At 45.0% G+C, this 21,713-nt stretch overlaps 1 protein-coding gene across 1 annotated transcript in view; it reads left to right on the top strand.

The window, feature by feature from the left end:
- txlng (taxilin gamma) overlaps positions 1 to 20,411 on the top strand; it is a 91,893-nt gene extending 71,482 nt beyond the window's left edge. Inside the window, exons 10-11 of the mRNA XM_037246686.1 lie at positions 11,760 to 11,855; positions 18,989 to 20,411. Coding sequence (XP_037102581.1) covers positions 11,760 to 11,855; positions 18,989 to 19,309 — 417 coding nt within the window. The 3' untranslated portion in view covers positions 19,310 to 20,411. The remainder of the gene's footprint in view (positions 1 to 11,759; positions 11,856 to 18,988) is intronic.
- The last annotated feature ends 1,302 nt before the right edge of the window (positions 20,412 to 21,713 follow it).

Raw genomic sequence — 21,713 nt, 5'->3', positions numbered from 1 at the left:
ACACATAGGGCGCAACGGCTCATAGGGCGCGAGTTTTATATATACAATCCACGCCCACACTTAGCCCTTTAACGTCCTCATGGCGCTCTCAACTACGTCCGCCTTACAACAGCACACCCACACACACACACGCACACACACGGTGCCAGCAGACATGTTAGCTTTACTTGTTTTACATGTTTACTTTGAACAGCCGGTTCACACCGATGTCCAGCGGTTGGAGTTCCTTTGTCGTGCCTCCCGGAATGACAGCAAGCGTTCATTGCTTCAATTGTTTTTTCACATCGGCTGTGACGACAGTACACACACACACACACACACACACACACAGACACACACACACACACACACACACACACACGCACTGCAAATCCACGCCCACACTTCCCCCGTAAACGTTCTCATGGCAACAACAACACACACACACACACAAGCATAAAAGTGTGCGTATTTAAAAATGAAGCGGGAGCAAAACTGAGTTTGGTATTCACATTTTTACCGGTAATGGTCATCAATTAAACCCATCGAAGTCCTCATCCTCTGTTTATGAATTGAACAGCAGCGCTAAATCTCCAACTGACATGCCAGGTTCACTTTCTTCACTGTCAGAGTCACTTTCCGTGCCGTGTGGCTCCTCGGATATGATGCCGGCTTTTACGAAAGCTCGAACAACAGTGCCAGCACACGTTAGCAAGCTCGGCGTTCATTTGCTTCACTTGTTTTTTCACATCGGCTGTGAGATGGGCACGCTTAGAGTCACAGATCAACAGTGATGGTGATGCGTGGAAAAAAACACCTGGTCTCCTTACATATCTTTGTGTGTGTATGTATAGATTATTATTATTATATATATTATTATACGAGACAGAGGACGACAGCGAGTGCTCAAGTGTGTGACTGTATTGAACCGACGCCCGTGTGTCATGACGTAACACAACACAGCAGTGCCGCTCGGGTATACCATTGTATGTGGGGGCGGGGGGTTTTCCACTCCCTCTAACATCTCCCCTTTTATAGATGGTACCTTATACATTGCTTCAAGCTCCTGCAAAAAAATATAAGAAACAAAACTGTGGTGCAAACCAAATTTAAATTCATTCATACTACAAATCCACGCCCACGATTCTCCCTCTAACGTTCTCATGGCGCTCTTTAATACGTCCGCCTTACAACAACACCACACATAGGGAGCACTGCATGATAGGGCGCGCCGCACATTTTGAAGAAAATCTAAGACTTTTATCCGCGCCTAATAAACGTGAAAATACGGTACATGCTTTACAGCTATACAGTGATCCCTCATTTATTGCTTATAATTGATTCCAAGACCGCAATGTGGAGTCGATATTCTTACGATATCCGCATGCACAAACCCAAAATAATGAACATTTCTCATCTGTTTATTAATCAGTTTAAAACCACAAGATCAGTTTAGGAAGTAACATGCATGATTTTGAACATCAACAATTGAACAATTTCAAAACGCAATCAGTTTGGCTTTATTTATTTATTCATTTATTTATTGTTTTTGGGTATGGCGCCGATGTGAGTGGCAGCCTCCCAACAGTGTTCTCTCTTTTCCTCTTCCTTCTTTTCTCCTTTTTCTTTGTCTTTTTGTCCATTCGGCGATGTTGGTGCATTCTACCGCACCTCGGTATTGCTTCGGATCGGATATTTTTTTTCCCTGGGACCGGGATGGCTGCGCACATCGGTCGAGACCGGCGTAACCCTACGACGGCTCCCTGCTTATCCGGCCAGTGCTGACCGGGTCCCTCGCCTTGGCCTCGAAGCCGCGACCCCTGTGGGGAGTCCGCTCCCTCGTGCTCGTCGGAACCAACGACCTTCGCCATGCTAGCTCCGTGGTGACCATCTGCACGTGCCCCGACTGGGTGCCCAGGACGCTGCTCACACGTTTGCCTGCTTTGTGATGTTTTCACCGATTCACGACCACGGTCCATTGGGCGCCGTTGAACTGGACTGCCCTTACACCTGTCTATGGACGCCGTGGAGGCTATTTTGTGTGTTTTGGTGTGTTCTCTGATATTGAAGGGTGCTGGTTGGCCGCTGTTACTTTTTTCCTTTGTCTTTTTGCTTTGGTTTGCTTTGATGGCTTTTATCTTCCGCAGTTTCTGGCTTTCTTTGTGGCGCCGTTGTGTGGAGCCTTATGAGAGCCTATTGAGTTGCGCTCATGCCATCTGTGTCTTTTGTATACCCGCTCTGTGGTATGGATACTGCTGGGGCCTGAATTTCCCCACCACCGGGATCAATAAATGTTCAAATCAATCAATCAATCAGCCTCTAGGCACGCACGTAATCTATTGAAGTTTAAAAACACATTAATTTAGCAAGTAACTCCTGCTTTTTGCATATTCTACTAGAGTCACTCCTTTTCATTGTCTAGGCACCCACGTCATCTATTGAACAATTTAAAAAAACACAATCAATTTGGCTTAGCAAGAAACTCCTACTTTTTTCATATTCTACTACAGTTACTCCTTTTCAGTGTCTTTTGCCGCTGAGAGCATTGTTCCTGCTGTGCAAGAGCCCTTTTACGTGCCCACTGCTCAGCCAGCCATGCCGCTGAGAGCATTGTTCCTGCTGTGCAAGAGCCCTTTTACGTGCCCACTGCTCAGCCAGCCAGAGGGCCATTGGTTTTTCTTCTTACAGTGTGCAGAATCTGAGCAGAGTCCTCTTGGGCAGTCTGCTGTTGAATGAGGCATGACCGTAAGCCCACTGTGCTGGGAGGCCACACTTCGTGCACGTTCTGAATTTCTTTTTCTCACAGCTGGCTCTGTGTGGTGGGGCTGCTGGTGGCCTTAAGTCTGAGGACAATACAACTTTGTACCCCTCTGAAAATGTCCAGTCCTTGTCCATGATGTCATCGTCTTCATATTCAGCTGAGTCCTTGTTGCCTTTGGAAGATCCCACCACATTTGGGTGCTCAACTCTTGCAACACCTTCAGCAGAACCTCCTTTGGAGGGTGGGGGCCATCAGCTTCTTTGATGGCTCCTCAATGGCTGTTGACGGCCACACTGGCTGTTAGAGTGGTCCTCACTCTAACTTATTTTTGCAAGAACCACACGGGAGACAGTATGCCCTTTTTAAGCATTTGCAAATGGAGAGTCATTCGTCGCTGTGCGTACAGCGATGATCGAATGAGGTCTGACTCAGGCCTCTTGCAAGAGCATTTTTATTGAGAGAAACAGGGTGGGGGTGAGAGTGGGGGTGAGAGTGGACAGGATGGGGTTGAAGCTCCTGGCCTGCTGGTCAAAGCATAGCAGGGGGTCTTTTACGACGTTGTGTAAACAAAACAACTTTGATTGCTTCCTCTGCAGCTGGTCAATCAGTTCAAAAGATCTTAGCACTTGCTTCTACTACTTTTGTTAAGACAGGACAAGCTAGGTTAATTATTACAGGTTACATTCCAACATAAGCATAGGATCAAACTAATATATCAACCCTAACACTGGCTGTTGTGCTCGTGGCTCGTCTTCATCAGCAACCAGGTGTCTTGATGCAACTAAGTGGGACTGTTGCCAAGCGTCCATAACTTGTGTGCAATCACCTTTTTGTCACAGCCCAGTCTAGGAAGAAGAGTGGAGAGGCAGGATAGGATAGTCAGTTCTGCAAAACGGTCAGGATGCAATAGGCTTACCGACCAGCTTGCGTCTCACCATAAGTTAGGATGGCCGGAAACAATATTTCCATGGACAAGTGCAGTTGTTTAATGATGCGCTCCTCCCAAGAAGAGTACTTTTTGCGGAAACCATTGTACTCCTGGTATTCTATACCCATAAAGTACCAGCCGCTCATGTTCTGGACTCCTCACACGGTGCTGTATATTCCGGCTCCAGTCAGGCAGTGGCTGCAGTTGGGGCATGCCATTTTCACCCCCCATATCTTGTACAGTTCCCACAAAAAAATTTAGAATGGGATAAAGCAAGGCAGGGGACTGCGTGAAAAATGCTGGCACTCTTAGGAGAGTTGCAATTTTGCCCTGATGACGGCCTTTCCCCCCGGCCGCCTCTCAAAAAGTGCTCGGCCCAGTCATGCTCGCTCTCTGGCAGCGTGCTCAGTTCGCCCTTTGAGAGGTTTGGGCAGCGGTTGGTCAGGCACCGTGTCACCATGAACCCACATCATCATAGGGGCATCTTGACGAGCAGAAGCATTTGAGAGGAAGTGGAAGCCTGCGACACTGGCTAGACAATTGAAGTTAAGTCACTGTTCGCTTTAATTTCTTTGCCACTTGCTTTTTCATACTGACACGTTAAAGACACACTGCAACTCCAACTCGATAGCAGCCTCAGAGAGCATGTCGTCAGATGGCTCAGATGACGCTGACGGCTGAGCACTTGGAAACTATCTGGGATCATTTAGCCTCACGTCGGGGTCGGGTTGTTTACCTGCATGAGACAGCTTACACTTGGCCTCATTGTCACTCCCAACAAGGTAGGCATTCAGAGTGTACATGAATGATTAAGGCGGCACTTATAAAGTCATTGCACCCCAATCACGCTGATAAGATGCTTGAGGTTTTTCAGCGAAAACGGGCTGAATATTGCGAACAATCATCCCACTTTGTGAATGCTACTTCAGTCAATCAGAAAGCACTGTAAGCATCCCACTTTGTGAATGCTACTTCAGTCAATCAGCAAACACTGTAAGCATCATATAAAGTAACGTACCAAACACACCATTGCAGAAGAGCTGATACTACCTGCAGCCGTGGATATGGTCTCCATCATGTTGCCTCATTTTGATTTAAAAACAAACAGCACAAATTGTTAATTCATTTTTGTTTTGTAGGTTAAAATGTTTTATATATTGTGCTCCTGAGTTAATGTTGCCGATTACTTTGAATTGAATATTCTTTATTGCTGTTATTTAATTTAATATTATGTATGTTTATTATTTTATTGTATTTTTTTTTTCAGCATAAAATGGCAGTTGGTCAAGAATGTTTATACCGTATTTTTCGGACTAAAAGTCGCTCTGGAATATAGGTCGCATTAGCTATAAAATGCACAATAACGTGAAAAAAAACATAAGTCGCTCCGGAGTCGCATTTTGGGGGAAATTTATTCGACAAAATCCAACACCAAGAACAGACATGAACGAGCAACAACAGGCTAAACGATAGGTATGCTAACGTGACATAAACACAAACGAAGAGCTGAGAACAAGCCTGACGTAACATTCAGTTATTCACTATTACATAAATAACACGTTTATAAAACCATCTGTGTCACTCCAATTCACAGGTGTCAAACTCAAGGCCCGGGGGCCAGATACGGCCCGCCACATCATTTTATGTGGCCCGCGAAGACAAATTGTGCATCAAATTCGTGTGTCATTACTAGAATTGCAAATTGTCTTCACTTTTAATAACTTTTTATTTTAATATTTGACCAGTTTTTACTCGTCTGATTTGAAAATGAGTTATTTGTCAGTTTGTTTTGTAGCTGTTACTGTATATAATATGAGGTGATCTTACATTTATTTGGGTTGACAGTCATAATGGCCCTCCGAAAGAAGCTATGACTACAATGCGGCCCGCAAAAAAAATGAATTTGACACCCCTGCTCCAATTCATTAAATCAATCGATCGTCCTTTATGTCAGCAATGACCGGGTGCGCGCCGCTGACGGCGGTTGCACTTCGAAATATTCCACAGGCCCATCCATCCATCCATCTTCTTCCGCTTATCCGGGGTCGGGTCGCGGGGGCAGCAGCTTCAGGAGGGACTCCCAGACTTCCCTCTCCCCAGCTACTTCATCTAGCTCATCCCGGGGGATCCCAAGGCGTTCCCAGGCCAGCCGAGAGACATAGTCTCTCCAGCGCGTCCTGGGTCGTCCCCGGGGTCTCCTACCGGTGGGACATGCCCGGAACACCTCCCCAGGGAGGCGTCCAGGAGGCATCCTGATGAGATGCCCGAGCCACCTCATCTGGCTCCTCTCAACGTGGAGGAGTAGCGACTCTACTCCGAGTCTCTCCCGGATGACCGAACTTCTCACCCTATCTCTAAGGGAGAGCCCGGACATCCTGCGGAGAAAACTCATTTCGGCCGCTTGTATCCGGGATCTCGTTCTTTCGGTCACGACCCATAGCTCGTGACCATAGGTGAGGGTAGGAGCGTAAATCGACCGGTAAATTGAGAGCTTTGCCTTTTGGCTCAGCTCTCTCTTCACCACGACGGACCGGTACAGAGTCCGCATTACTGCCGACGCCGCACCGATCCGCCTGTCGATCTCACGCTCCATCCTCCCCTCACTCGTGAACAAGACCCCAAGATACTTAAACTCCTCCACTTGGGGCAGGATCTCATCCCCGATCCGGAGAGGGCATTCCACCCTTTTCCGATCGAGGACCATGGACTCCGATTTGGAGGTGCTGACCCTCATCCCGACCGCTTCACACTCGGCTGCGAACCGCTCCAGTGAGAGCTGGAGATCACGGCCTGAAGAAGCCAACAGCACAACGTCGTCTGCAAAAAGCAGAGACGCGATGCTGAGGTCCCCAAACCGGACACCCTCAACGCCTCGGCTGCACCTAGAAATTCTGTCCATAAAAATTATGAACAGAATCGGTGACAAAGGGCAGCCTTGGCGGAGTCCAACCCTCACTGGGAACGAATCCGACTTACTGCCGGAAATGCGGACCACACTCTGGCATCGGTGATACAGGGACCGAACCGCCCTTATCAGTTGGCTCGGTACCCCGTACTCCCGAAGCACCCCCCACAGAACCTCCCGAGGGACACGGTCGAACGCCTTCTCCAAGTCCACAAAACACATGTGGACTGGTTGGGCGAACTCCCATGCACCCTCGAGGATCCTGTTGAGGGTGAAGAGCTGGTCCACTGTTCCACGGCCAGGACGAAAGCCACACTGTTCCTCCTGAATCCGAGGTTCAATCTCCCGACGGACCCTCCTCTCCAGCACCCCTGAATAGACCTTACCAGGGAGGCTGAGGAGTGTAATTCCCCTGTAATTGGAACACACCCTCCGGTCCCCCTTCTTAAAGAGGGGAACCACCACCCCAGTCTGCCAATCCAGAGGCACTGTCCCCGATGTCCACGCGATGCTGTAGAGACGTGTCAGCCATGACAGCCCCACAACATCCAGAGCCCTTAAGAAATCCGGGCGGATCTCATCCACCCCCGGGGCCTTGCCACCGAGGAGTTTTTTAACTACCTCAGTGACTTCAACCCCAGAGATTGGAGAGTCCGCCTCAGAGTCCCCAGGCCCTGCTTCCACAATGGAAGGCGTGTCGGTGGAATTGAGGAGGTCTTCGAAGTATTCTCCCCACCGACACACGACGTCCCGAGTCGAGGTCAGCAGCACGCCATCTCCACTGTAAACAGTGTTGACGTTGCACTGCTTCCCCCTCCTGAGACGCCGGATGGTGGACCAGAATTTCCTCGAAGCCGTCCGGAAGTCATTCTCCATGGCCTCGCCGAACTCCTCCCACGCCCGGGTTTTTGCCTCAGCAACCGCCGAAGCCGCGTTCCGCTTGGCCACCCGGTACCTGTCAGCTGCCTCCGGAGTCCCGCAGGCCAAAACGGCCCGATAGGACTCCTTCTTCAGCTTGACGGCATCCCTTACCGCCGGTGTCCACCAGCGGGTTCGGGGATTGCCGCCACGACAGGCACCAATGACCTTACGGCCACAGCTCCGGTCGGCCGCCTCAACAATGGAGGCGCGGAACAAGGTCCACTCGGACTCAATGTCCCCCGCCTCCCCCGGGACGTGGGAAAAGCTCTGCCGGAGGTGGGAGTTGAAGCTCTTCCTGACAGGGGATTCCGCCAGACGTTCCCAGCAGACCCTCACAGAACGTTTGGGTCTGCCAGGTCGGACCGGCATCTTCCCCCACCATCGGAGCCAACCCACCACCAGGTGGTGATCAGTTGACAGCTCCGCCCCTCTCTTCGCCCGAGTGTCCAAAACATGCGGCCGCAAATCCGATGACACGACTACAAAGTCGATCATCGAACTGCGGCCTATATTCCACAGGCCCATATAACGATATATAAATTAGATATCAAATAACTATTTTATAAGCAATAATATTATCAAACCATCTGTGTCACTCCAAATCATTAAATCCGTCGATCAAATTCCTCGTCCTTTGTCAACAACGCTGCGCGTGCGCCCTGACGTCAGCCTCGTCGTTATTCCACAGATCTAGTATATAACTATATTACAGCGTTAACAAAGTACAAGGAAAGACGTGGGTTTGGTAAACGGCTCTTTATTTAACAAAACAAGAGTTCAACAAGCCAACAACTACAGAACTCTAACGATAAACATATATACAAGATGCTACATGAAATAAAATATATCAAATAACTATAACATGAATAGTTCACCGCCACACGGCCCCAAGCACCGGCGTGGACTTCCAGGCGTGTGGCGGCGTGGACTTCCATCCCCGGAGGTGGCACTTCCAGCCACGGAGGTGGAAGAGAGCTCCATAGAATAGGACCGGGCGTGCATAAAAGCCATGTCCGAGCCCCATCCACCGTCCCCGGACATCCACCCGGCCGAGCGCCGGCCCCCGACTTCCATCCACGGAGGTGAAAGAGAGCTCCGTAGAGTAGGACCGGGCATGCGTAAAAGCCATGTCCGAGCCCCATCCACGGTCGCCGGACAGCCACCCGGCCGAGCGCCGGCCCCCGACTTCCATCCTCGGAGGTGAAAGAGAGCTCCGTAGAGTGGGACCGGGCGTGCGTAAAAGCCATAATAGTTTTTCAAACCTTCTGTGTCACTCCAAATCATTAAATCCTTCAAACTCTTTGTCCTCCGTGTCACTTACAAACAAAGCCGCTAATGATGCCGGTAGTACGTGGGGCCCTTCGTCATCTTCATCATCCCGTGATCGAATCTTTGTCCTTTATGTAATCAACCGCCGCGACGCTGACGTCACTTGAAATTCAAATTACAGTAATCCCTTGCTACATTGCGGTTTCGCTTTTTTTATTTTTTTTATTTTTATTTTTTTGGGAATTTTGAAAATACGTGAAAGAATTCACATATAACTCGCACCTCAGTATAAGTCGCCCCCCCCACCCAAACTATGAAAAAAAACGCGACTTATAGTCCGAAAAATACGGTAGTTTGAATAATTATAATCTATTTTTTAATTTCAGGCAAAGTGATGCACTTTGAATCTGTTCTGTTAAAGACTAAAAAAAACAATGTTATTAATAAAGTTATTCTTTATTGTAAGTTGATCTTTCTTTTTTTATTTATTTTTTGTTTTTTCTTTAATGTTAATAACATGGGGGGGTGCGAAATGTTTTCTTTTCCCTAGAGGGGGGCATCACAGAAAATGATTGAGAAGGACTGCTTTAATGTGACATCATATAACATGATTAAATTTGTTTTCTCCTTTGTCTCACAAATCTTTGATGGCCTGATTTGGTGTGAAAATTCGTTGTATCCTTTTTGCACAGTGTATGTAAACCTCTAGTTTCTAGTTCTCAGGCCAACTTTGTTGCCTTCTCAGTGCACTTCAGCTGCAAAGGCTTCTGTCCAAATCTAGAGGGCAAATACACAAACCTAGGTTTGAAATCTATTTCCTGCCACACACACGCACGCACACTCACGCGCACACACAGATACACAACATAGAAAATATTAAAATGTCTTGTGTTTATATGGTTCTAATAGCACAACTTAATTCACCAATGTTATGAAACAGTTTTGTATTTGAAGTATCGTAATTTTCGGACTATAAGTCGCGTTTTTTTTCATAGTTTGGGTGGGGGAGGGCGACTTATACTCAGGAGCGACTTATATGTGTTTTTTTTGCAAGGGATTACTGTAATTTGAATTTCAAGTGACGTCAGCAGCGCGACGTCGCGGTCAGCAGCGCGACGTCAGCAGCGCGACGTCAGCAGCGCGACGCGGCGTTGTTTACATAAAGGACAAAGATTGACTCGACGGAGCTCTCTTTCACTTCCGTGGATTGAAGTCGGGGGCCGGCGCTCGGCCGGGTGGCTGTCCAGGGACGGTGGATGGGGCTCGGACAATGCTTTTACGCACGCCCGGTCCTACTCTACCGAGCTGTCTTTCAGCTCCGTGGATGGAAGTCGAGGGCCGGCGCTCAGCCGGGTGGCTGTCCGGGGACGATGGATGGGGCTCGGTCATGGCTTTTACGCACGCCCGGTCCTATTGTATGGAGCTCTCTTCCACTTCCGTGGCTGGAAGTCCACGCCGCCACACGCCTGGAAGTTTGTTTTGTTAAATAAAGAGCCGTTTACCAAACCCACGCCTTTCCTTGAACTTTGTTAACGCTACAATATAGTTATATAGTAGATCTGTGGAATAACGACGAGGCTGACGTCAGGGCGCACGCACGCGCGGCGTTGTTGACAAAGGACGAGGAATTTGATCGATGGATTTAATGATTTAGAGTGCACAGATGGTTTGATAACATTATTGCTTATATAATAGTTATTTGATATATAATTTATATATCGTTATATGGGCCTGTGGAATATTTTGAAGTGCAAGAGCCGTCAGCGGCGCGCACGCATTGTTGACAAAGGACGATTGATGGATTTAATGAATTGGAGTGACACAGATGGTTTTATTAACGTGTTATTTATGTAATAGTTTTTTTGAATAACTCTGAATTTTACGTCAGGGCCGTTCTCCGCTCTTAGTTTGTGTTTATGTCACGTTAGCATACCTATCGTCTAAGGAGCTCTCTTCCATTTCCGTGGCTGGAAGTCCACGCCGCCACACGCCTGTAAGTTTGTTTTGTTAAATAAAGAGCCGTTTACCAAACCCACGTCTTTCCTTGAACTTTGTTAACGCTACAATATAGTTATATAGTAGATCTGTGGAGTAACGACGAGGCTGACGTCAGGGCGCACGCACGCGCGGCGTTGTTGACAAAGGACGAGGAATTTGATCGATGGATTTAATGATTTAGAGTGCACAGATGGTTTGATAACATTATTGCTTATATAATAGTTATTTGATATATAATTTATATATCGTTATATGGGCCTGTGGAATATTTTGAAGTGCAAGAGTCGTCAGCGGCGCGCACGCATTGTTGACAAAGGACGATTGATGGATTTAATGAATTGGAGTGACACAGATGGTTTTATTAACGTGTTATTTATGTAATAGTTTTTTGAATAACTCTGAATTTTACGTCAGGGCCGTTCTCAGCTCTTAGTTTGTGTTTATGTCACGTTAGCATACCTATCGTTTAGCCTGTTGTTGCTCGTTCATGACTGTTCTTGGTGTTGGATTTTGTTGAATAAATTGCCCCCCAAAATGCGACTTATACTCCGGAGCGACTTATATATGTTTTTTTTCACTTTTTTGGGCATTTTATGGCTGGTGCGACTTATACTCCGGTGCAACTTATAGTCCGAAAATTACGGTACATCATTTGTTTGATTTTCACATTACTTTCTGTAAGTGGCAAAATGCTTGGCAAAATCTGACCTTTCAGTGTTCAATTAATCATTAGACTATTATTTCTGTCGTGAAGCAAATTTATTTCCATACATCACACCTCATTCGGGAGAGTTTCAGGTTTTAGTTATTTCTAAAACCAACTGATGAATTTAAAGTCAGGTCATAAGTCTTTGGTTCTACGACATGGATAAGTGACAGATCTTCTGTCATGGACTGTATTATATTGTTAGGTTAATTGAATTTGTATATTTCAATGGATGGCATTCCAGTCGGGTTTGGCCACATTAGGCGCTGTGCTAACACTATTCTCTTTTCAGATGACGAAGAAACTTAAGAAACTGGAGAAAGAAACAACACAGTGGCGAACTAAATGGGAGAGCAACAACCAGACTTTGCTGCGGATGGCAGAAGAGGTATTGTAAATGTGGATTCAAAAATGTCTGATTAGCTAAAGTTCATATACACCGCGTTCCAAATTATTATGCATGAAGTGTTTAGGAGTGCTACGGTAGGGAATTTTTTGTTTGTCAGTTAAACTCATACATGGTGATGTGTCAGGGCTCTTTGACTCACTGAAACCAATTGCAAACACCTCTGCTAATTAGTTTGGCAGGTAAGTCTAATTAAAGGGAAAACTACTTGAGAAAGTTGTCCCACATTACCTACCATTGTCAACCAAAATGGGCAAGAAAAAAAAAAAAGGACCTGACGGCTGCTGAAAAGAGACAAATATTTGAGTGTTTGGGTCAAGGCATGACAACAATCAAATTTGCCAAGAGACTTCAGTGCGATCATCGCACAATCAAGAAGTATGTAGCTGATTCAGAGCACACACGTGTGCGTGATGATAAGGGAAAATCGCGGGCTCTTTCCAACAGGCAATCACATTGATTAAAAGAGCAGCTGCAAAAATGCCTTGTCGTAGTAGCAGACATGTTTTTGAAGCTGCTGGTGTGTCTAGTGTGTCCCGAACAACAAGATGCAGGGTCCTCCAGAGGTTTGCAGCTGTGCGTAAGCCATCATTTCAACCTCTTCTATGTATTGCACACAAGCATAAATGGCTCCTGTGGGTCAAACAATACATGAAAACTGTTTTGTTCACTGATGAATGCCCGGTAACCTTGGATGGTCCAGATGGATGGAGTCGTGGATGGTTGGTTGACGGTCACTCCATGCAAACAAGGCTACGGCACCAACAAGGAGGTGGTGGAAATATGTTTTGGGTTAAAATCATGGGGAACGAGATTAATGATCCATGACAGTGTAAAAAATACATCCATAATGTATGGAGTTTCTCAAAGAGCATTTCCTGCCATGGTTCAAAAACAAGACCCGTGCATTCTGCTGTAAGATAAGTTTCAGTCTTATGTTACAAAGAATACGTCTGTATTTCTGGCTACTCTGGGAGTAAAAGAAGACAAAAGAAGAAATGAACCCCTCAGCCCTTCCTTGCACCAAAACGGTGTCAACAGCCTGTCACTGAATCTACTGAAGTTGGTGGACAGGGTTGTCTTTGATTGGCAGCAGCCTGGCCAACACCCGCTGTTCTGCCACAGACGCCAGATCAGGCAGCTCTGTGATTAGTGATCAGTTTAACTTCTAAATATTCAGAAGTATGCATATACGCTTGGCACGTGTAATCCTTAGACACCAGCAAAAAAGATGTCGCTCATGGTTGCATGGTGTTTTTAAAATGAATAATGTGTTATTCTGAATCATGGAGAATGGAAATGTAGGAAAGAGAACTTTGGCATGGAAAATGATAAAGATAGAAAAAACATTAGCCAGCATTAATATTGTATTCAATTCATGGCCTGACAGGAGAGTTCACCATGACCCAGGAAAGGAAGAAATTAGACTGTTTACAAATTGGCACCTGCAAAAGTCTAACAGCTGGATTGGACGAGATGTAGTAGGCTGTCTTGAGGGAAGAATTGGCTTTAATGTACCCAAAAAAGGAGACCAATAGTCCCAAACTCTTGTTACAAAATCAAGTGTACGAAAATGCGTGATTTGTTTTATGGGGCGCGGTTCTTCCATATCGTGGGGGAGAACACCTGGCGCCGTATACTATGCCTTTTTCCTGAACGCAGAATTAATATAACCGGATAAAATCTAGTTAACCTGGTATAAGGTTAGTTTGTGTCTCAGTAGACATTTTTCCCTTAGAAGAAAACGAAGTTGAAGAAGTTGGACGTCGGTAATTGGTAATGGTTGATACGACACGAAGGGGAATTGGGTTGCCCTCGCCTCCCATACGATAAATTTCCAACAGTGTGTGTTTGTCTGTGTGCGTGCGCATGTGCACGAGTGTGTCAATCTTTGTGTCTGCATGCCTGTGTTTTGGTGTTTTGACAAAATGGGGCTTATGTCTCCCAAAATTAAAATTGTGTTTTTGGTATGTGATTAAAGCAGGGGTCCCCAAACTTTTTCCTGTGAGGGCCACATAACTTTTCCCTTCTCTGATGGGGGGCCGGTGTCAGTTTGTAACAGAAAAAGTGTGACGATCGTAGGGGAGCTTAAAAAATTTATTGTTTTCCAGAAAGCCACATATAACCAAATAACGGTTATTTAATAACCCTTTCCAGGTTCTTTACAGAAAAAAAGTCAGGAAACAAATAATAACACTATTAATGAAATAAATAATAACTAAATAACCCTCTCTGAGTTCTTCACAGAAAAAACAGGAAATAAATAATAACTAAATAACTCTCTCTGGGTTCCTCATAGAAAAAAAAGCCATGGAACATTAACTTTCTGTTGTGCCATGCACAATCTTAACAGATAAAAGTTCAGCTCAGTTGTCAGAGCAGAATCTCTCTGACACATATGAGCAGTCTCTTAAAGTTCTTGTGTTCCTTCCTTATAATCCTTTTGTAGGTTCCAGTAGGCTTGTAGACACCGCTGTCTTTTTTGTTAAAGTTTGCTAGTGCGTCATAGTCTGGAGTAAAATTTGTTGTGGCAATTCTTAGGCGAGATCCGAGGTGTTGGTCCGTTTACCTCGATCTGTGACGGTTTGATGTTGACGTTCATATGGCTAAACGTCACGTCGCGTACGTCGAGCCAAATTGGCCACTCTCTTTTAAACGCTCGGCACTGTGTCCACCTTGCTTTTCCTTGGGCGACTCATTTTAATGGAAGGATTCCAGGGGAAGGTTTGTGGGTGGCTTTAGCGCAAAACTGCATCTGAAAGCTCAGCGCGCGAATTACAAGAATGCTGTCGTCACAGCCCACGCTCTAAATTCGGGACTGATACAAATAGAGCGCGAGTGCGCCATGTCCGTACTACTGAGTACGTACACGCACTTGTGAGTGTGCACCGAGCTTTCTGACACGGCTTCCGGTAGTAAATGCGCAGGCGAGCGCTTCCCCATCTACTGGGGAAACGCAGTCATTGCAGGCAAAATGACCAAAAAAAAAAGTTTAATAATACAATTTGTTCAGGGTTGGCGGGCCGGATTAAACGGTCCCGTGGGCCGTATCCGGCCCGCGGGCCGTAGTTTGGTGACCCCTGGATTAAAACATCCCCTGGCTATAGAAACTAGCTTTAGGGACATGGAATGTAACTTCTCTGGCAGGAAAGGAGCCCACTCGAGTGTGCAAGGCAGAGAGGCTCCAACTAAATATTGTCGGGCTCACCTCCACACACAGATTGGGCTCTGGTACCAATTCTAACTGAGGTGGATATGAAAGATTTCAGATGAGATTCGCATTGAGTTCCTAAAGGATATGGATGTTGTGGGACTATACTGGTTGACACACCTCTACAACATCCAGGGATGAGAATTTTCCGCAGATCGGCGGATTTCCGTGTTTTTTTCCGTCGAAAGTATCATTTTCGTGAATCGTGTAAATCCGTTGAGAAAATATTTTTTTAATATATGAGGGGGAGCGGCCGGCCAGCTGGCGGGGCAACGTTAGCCTCGGCGAGCATTCCCCCGCTCGCTCAATGGCATCTTTAGGATTTGTGTATTCTCTGTCAAGATATGATCAGCTATGGAGGTCGCGGCGCTAGAAACATTAAAGGAGCACATCGAAACAAAAAAACAAAGTTACATTTTAATTTTACAAGCATGTGGGTTTAGAAAGTAACATGATGTTCATGTAAGGCTATTGTCATGATTTCGTGAAAGAACAAATCTTCAATGATATATATATGTATATATATATATACGTATATACATATACATACATATACATTACATCAAACGGTAAACATTCTGACCAAATATATCATCTTGAAGAATCGGTGAAGAAATACATCCAAACAAAGTACCATATTTATTCTAATTATTGCCCATATTCTAATAATCGCCCAGTGTGTGTTAGCGATGACATCAATAAAAAAACATTGATACCTCTAATTATCGCCCATGCTGCTAAAAATTCCCCCCAAAACTTACATTTTCCTCCACGACCGCATGCCGACGTCATTGCGCAAGTTTAAATACGACCGATTTGACAGCACGTTGAATGTCCCTTTTAAATAGTTTTTCTCCATAAACTATGACACAAGTACACTCGTCACTCCGCTACAATATCCTCACACAATTATGTTATCGGGGCGTGCGCTTGAACAAGACGATCGCGATAACATGACGTGCGCAACATGTGATGTGCGATGGTAACATGTCGCATCGATGGAGCGTCAATTTATGCACCCCGCTGTTAGAGGTAGATCAAAACAGCCGCTGTTCTAGTGTAAAGAACACCAGTGAGATGCAGGTATTGCATACTACATAAGGAAAATATACATATTATCGCCCATTTCAGTGCCCCTTGGCGATCGGACAAAAAGTGTTCTCTATTAATCGCCCACCTGTTGGACATAATACTGGGCGATAATTAGAATAAATACGGTAATCAAAACGGCAACACGGTGAGGGGTATCTGAAAATCAGAGCAGAGCTTTGACTCACAAACACCTGGTGACAGAGGTGAGGAAACGGGAAATACTTCCTTAAAGTAAGCCTTACGAACTTTACAGGTTAAGATTAGTCGCAAACAGGTGGTGCATCAATGTCCTTGAGCATCCTGCATTGTTTGAAAATGAGTTTCAATCCCTGCTATCTGTACAAATTATATTCAAAATGCATTTTTTTTACAACAAACTTGAGAACCTCCCCTTCATTTTTAGTGGAAACAGTGTTAGTCTCCCTTTTTTTGCTAGTGCGTCAGTCTGGAGTAAAATATGTTGTGGCAATTCTTAGGAGAGATCCGAGGTGTTGGTCCGTTTACCTAGATCTGTGACGGGTTCATGTTGATGTTCATGTGGCTGAACGTCACGTCGCGTAGGTCGAGCCAAATTGTCCACTCTTTTTTAAAAACTCGGCACTCAGTGTACACCTTGCTTTTCCTTGGGCCACTCATTTTAATGGAAGGATTCCAGGGGAAGGTTTGTGGGTGGCTTTAGCGTAAAACTGTATCTGAAAGCTCAGCGCGCGAATTACAAGAATGCTGACGTCACAGCCCACACTCTAAATTCGGCACTGATAGAAATAGAGCGCAAGTGCGCCGTGTCTGTACTACTGAGTACGTACACGCACTTGTGAGTGTGCACCGAGCTTTCTGACATGGCTTCCGGTAGTAAATGCGCAGGCGGGCGGTTCCCCATCTACTGGGGAAACGCAGTCATTGCAGGCAAAATGACCAAAAAAAATGTTTAATAATACAATTTACTTCACTGGTTCTTCTATATCAAACAATTTGTTTTAGGTTCATTTACCTGACATGTTTCGGCGGGTTCTTCCAGAACATGTCAGGTAAATGAACCTAAAACAAATTGTTTGATATAGAAGAACCAGTGAAGTAATTGAAAAAGAAAAAACTGATGAACCTAGTACAACTAATACAATTTATTCAGGGTTGGCGGGCCAGATTAAATGGCCCCGTGGGCCGGATGTGGCCCGCGGGCCGTAGTTTGCCCATGCCTACTCTAGACTCACAGAGAACCGTGAGCATTACAACTACAGAGGGATCAGGACCCCATCCCTCAACCTCCCTGGTAAGGTCTAATCAGGGGTGCTGGAGAGGAGAGTCCGTTGAGAGGTCGAATCTCAGATTCAAGAGGTGCAATGTGGTTTTTGGCTCGGCCATCAAACAGTGGACTAACGCTACACTGCACGGTACTTATTCATTCCACACGGGAGTTTGCCCAACCAGTCTATATGTGTTCTGGGAGGGAGTCAGTCAATCCACTGCTCCTCCACGTTGAGAGGAGTCAGGTGAGGTGGTTCGGGCATCTTATTAGGATGCCTCCTGGATGCCTCTCTGGTGAGTTGTTCCGGGCAGATCCCTCCAGAAAGGATGCCCTGGGGACAATTCTAGAGATGAGTCGGGCAAAGTGGACTTGTAGAGAGAAGTCTGTGCTGCCTTGCTGAAGCTGCAGCCCCTGCAACGAGACTCCGGATAAACGGTAGATGATGGATGGAATGTCTCATGTATTGAGATGGTACAACCAAGTTTGAAGTCAATTGAATGAAAAGGCAAGGGAGCAAAATTGGACATTCTAATATTCATAGTTCACTTTGTCTTCGTTTTAGTCTTTGGCTGCAATGGACTATTGTACATCTCAGGCTGTTACTCATGCCTGCCAATTTTCCTATGCCAAGGTCAAACGTACTGGGTTTGGCTTTCATTTTTCCCATGTCATTGGCGCTACATAGCCATTTTATTATTATTGTTTGACAATATACGTTTAGGTACCCCAAAATGCAAAGAAGAAAAATAGTAATAAATCATTGTAAGATGCTTTTTTACTATAGTTTTGGCCATTTTCCTCCAGTCAAAAAGCTCAATTTCTTGGAACACTTAATTTGATTTTCAAATTTCTTACTGCATTGTGCCATTTTCAAGTGGTATTTCCAATCAAACTTTGGAGTTTAATAGAACTCCTGTCACGTCGCTGCTTTTAAAAGATGCTCAAAACCCTTCAGTGTTGCTAAAGAAGTAGAAGCAAGGAAGAGTGGACCATAATACCTCCAGAGATGTAAAAGACTCATTGCCAGTTAGAAAAGGCTTGATTGCGGTTATTGCTCCTGAGGTTTGTCCAACTAGTTTCCATCTGAGGGTGGCTAGTTTTCGTACCTGAATATAAGCCGCATCAGCTAAAATTAGAGGAAAATCCTGTTATGTTCATAAACTATAAGCCGCAGGTGTTTTAAATACAATGTCTTCACTTATATTATCTGTATTACCAAAACAAATCCTCTTACAATATCATAAAAATCATGAAAAATCCATACATATAATGCTATAAGCCGAGTTTAAAGCTTGTGCAAAAAGTAGCGGCTTATAGGGGTGCGATCTGTTTTTCTCCTTAAATAGTAAAAACCTTTTCTTAAAACCTGAAGTTTGTGTTAACTTGTGTTGACTAATATTTAACTTTATTTTATTATTGACTAACATGCAAATCAATAAGAAATCAGGAAGGGGACAATGTTTTTGTACGACTGTAAAACTGCATTGCTTTTGGACCCTTTTTAAGGGCAGACATCCTTTCTTTTTTCTTCTGAACCCAGCATGAAAACTTTTCATTCTGTTGTAGAAAACTCTGCAAGACGGCCACTTCAAGGCTCTGCAGGGTAAGTTGGAGCTTCTGGAGAGGCTTTGTAGAGCTCTGCAGAAGGAGAGGAATGACCTCAACAACCAGTTGAGCCTCCTTCAGGAGCAGGGATGTGAGCCACCAGATCTACCAGGGAATGAAGGTGAAGGAGAGGATGAGAAACTGGCCTGGGAGAAGAGGCTGGAGACACAGGAAATCAATAAAACTCAACCCAATGAGGTGGCCTCCACAGAGTCTCTTGAAAGCACTACTGCTTTGTTGTCAAGCCAGCCTTTTGAAACCAAAGCCAGGCTGCAGGACTGAGACTTCAACTAGACTTCAACTAGTCTGCTGTGTATGTGTACCTTTTCTAAATTCTACACTTAGATCTCCAGTTCTTTAACAAACAATATACCAATATATATTTGTGCGATAGTGTACAAACCGTGTTTTGATTGTTTCATTGACTTTGTCTTTGAAATCTGTATAATCCATGTTTGCAGTGGTTTTAATAATTATGGTTTGACTGCTTTGTACTTTTTTTTTCTACCGAAGTATTTTCATAAGAAAAAAGTTCGCAGAAATGTTCTTTCTCTTTTCAGAAGTCTTATTGATCATTTAAAATTAGTTCAGTGATGGGCATTTTACCTGTAATATGTAAATATGATTGTGAGCTCAAAAACTAAGTGTAATTTTCCATCTGTACTAGGCACAACATATTTAATATGATTTTCATACCTTAATCAAGGTGGGACCAGGTTTCTTTTTAGAAAATATTAAATGGTATCAATGTGTTCTTTGTTGTTGGTTGTGATTATTCAAATTATTGGCAGGAAGGATACATTTCTGCTATTTAGTCAAATTCATTATATTCTACTGACAGGGAGCATTTTGCTAATTGACTTAGCACAAATTGCCTCTTAGCAAACACTGCCATTATGTATTTTAGTTGTAGTATTAAAAATGTGTTCTTATTCAGTTGTTGAGGTGGTTATGGAGTGGCCAAGGCTATCCCATCTCCTACAAGAACAGCTAGAACTGGCGGTGATTCAGGCCACGTGCCTGAATGAAGTTCACCGTTTTCATGACTGTGGTCATTATATTATCCATCCCCAGCACCTTTCCACACAAAGCTTCTTGGTGTATAATACAATGATAAACTATCAGAGGCATGTGACAGTTACTGTTTTTCATTTTCTCCTTCACTAATCCAACCAGGCCTGTTTTTTCCTCCACACATTGCCGGTGCACCGTCTGTAGTTAATCCCACCAATTTTTCCCAGGGCAATCCAGTTTTACTTACTGACTTCTCCACCGCTTCATAAATATCCCATCCCGTTGTGGTCCCATGCATGGCAGCGACATCCAAGAGCTCTTCGGTGACAGAGAGGTCCGACTTCAAGCCTCTAATAAAAATGGAAAGCTGTGCAGTGTCCGTGTTGTCTGTGCTTTCATCAACAGCTAATGAAAAAGCCGTGTAACTACGTGACTCTTCGGCCAGCTGTGTTGACAGGTTTCCAGCTAGCTCCTTGACTCAGTCAGCGATTGTATTTCTTGACAAACTGACATTGGCATTTTTGAAAGTCTGTATCTGGTCTCCACTCGCTGGCAAACACTCGCCTACTTCCTCCTCATGCACAAGCGCACACACCTACGTACACACACAATCAGCAAGGTGGCTAGATTTGAGGAGAAGGGCATGACATATTTGCGAACAATTACAGAGAAACCTGGAATAGAGTGAACGGGAATGACGGAGTGGCAATTCTATTGACAATGTATTGTACATGTGAAGGAGTCGAACAAAATCCCGGACAGTTTTTGAAATTACCCCCGGACAGATTTTTGGGGCTGAAAAGTAGGACATGTCCGGGGAAAAGAGGACATCTGGTCACCCTAGATCAGGAGTGTCAAAACGTTTTGCAAGGAGAACCAGATTTAATAAAGTGAAGGGGCCCAGGGGCCAATAGTTTTTTCTGACATTTTTTAACTACAAAAATTTCATGCAAATACACACTGTTATAAAACAAATTTCATTGTCACAATTGTCTTTATTTTTCAAATGACAAAATAACCAAATATAAGCCATTCAGGCAGATGTGAACAACTCTAAAAACACAAATTCTGCCTTTCATTCATATCTGAAGAGTCAGATAACATTGAACAAACTGTTTGAAATACCTTACATATACATGAGTTTAAAATTATTTTTGCCTCATGAACATTTTAAACAGGAGTTATAAGTAATGCAAATTTGTCTGTTATTATCAAAACTTAAAACAAGTGAGTTTTGCTCTTGTCATTTACAATATCTTTCAGAAAGTAATAGTTTGTGAGTCGTCACCTTATCGTGGTGGAGGGGTTTGCGTGCCCCTATGATCCTAGGAGCCATGTTGTCTGGGGCTTCATGCCCCTGGTAGGGTCACCCATGGCAAACGGGTCCTAGGTGAGGGGCCAGACAAAGCACGGCTCACATTAGCCCCTTATGATGAAAAACATAAATGGATCTCGTTTTCCCTCGCCCGGACGCGGGTCACCGGGGCCCCCCTCTGGAGCCAGGACTGGAGGCGGGGCTCGAAGGCGAGCGTCTGGTGGCCGGGCCTTCGCCCATGGGGCCCGGCCGGGCACAGCCCGTAAAGGAAACGTGGGTCCCCCTTCCAATGGGCTCACCACCTGTGGGAGGGGCCAAAGGGGTCGGGTGCAGTGTAAGCTGGGCGGCGGCCAAAGG

Source organism: Syngnathus acus, chromosome 3, assembly GCF_901709675.1.
Source record: "Syngnathus acus chromosome 3, fSynAcu1.2, whole genome shotgun sequence".
In the NCBI taxonomy this organism is placed as follows: domain Eukaryota; kingdom Metazoa; phylum Chordata; class Actinopteri; order Syngnathiformes; family Syngnathidae; genus Syngnathus; species Syngnathus acus.
Note: the sequence above shows the minus strand (reverse complement) of the source record. Positions and strands in the feature narration are given on the sequence as shown.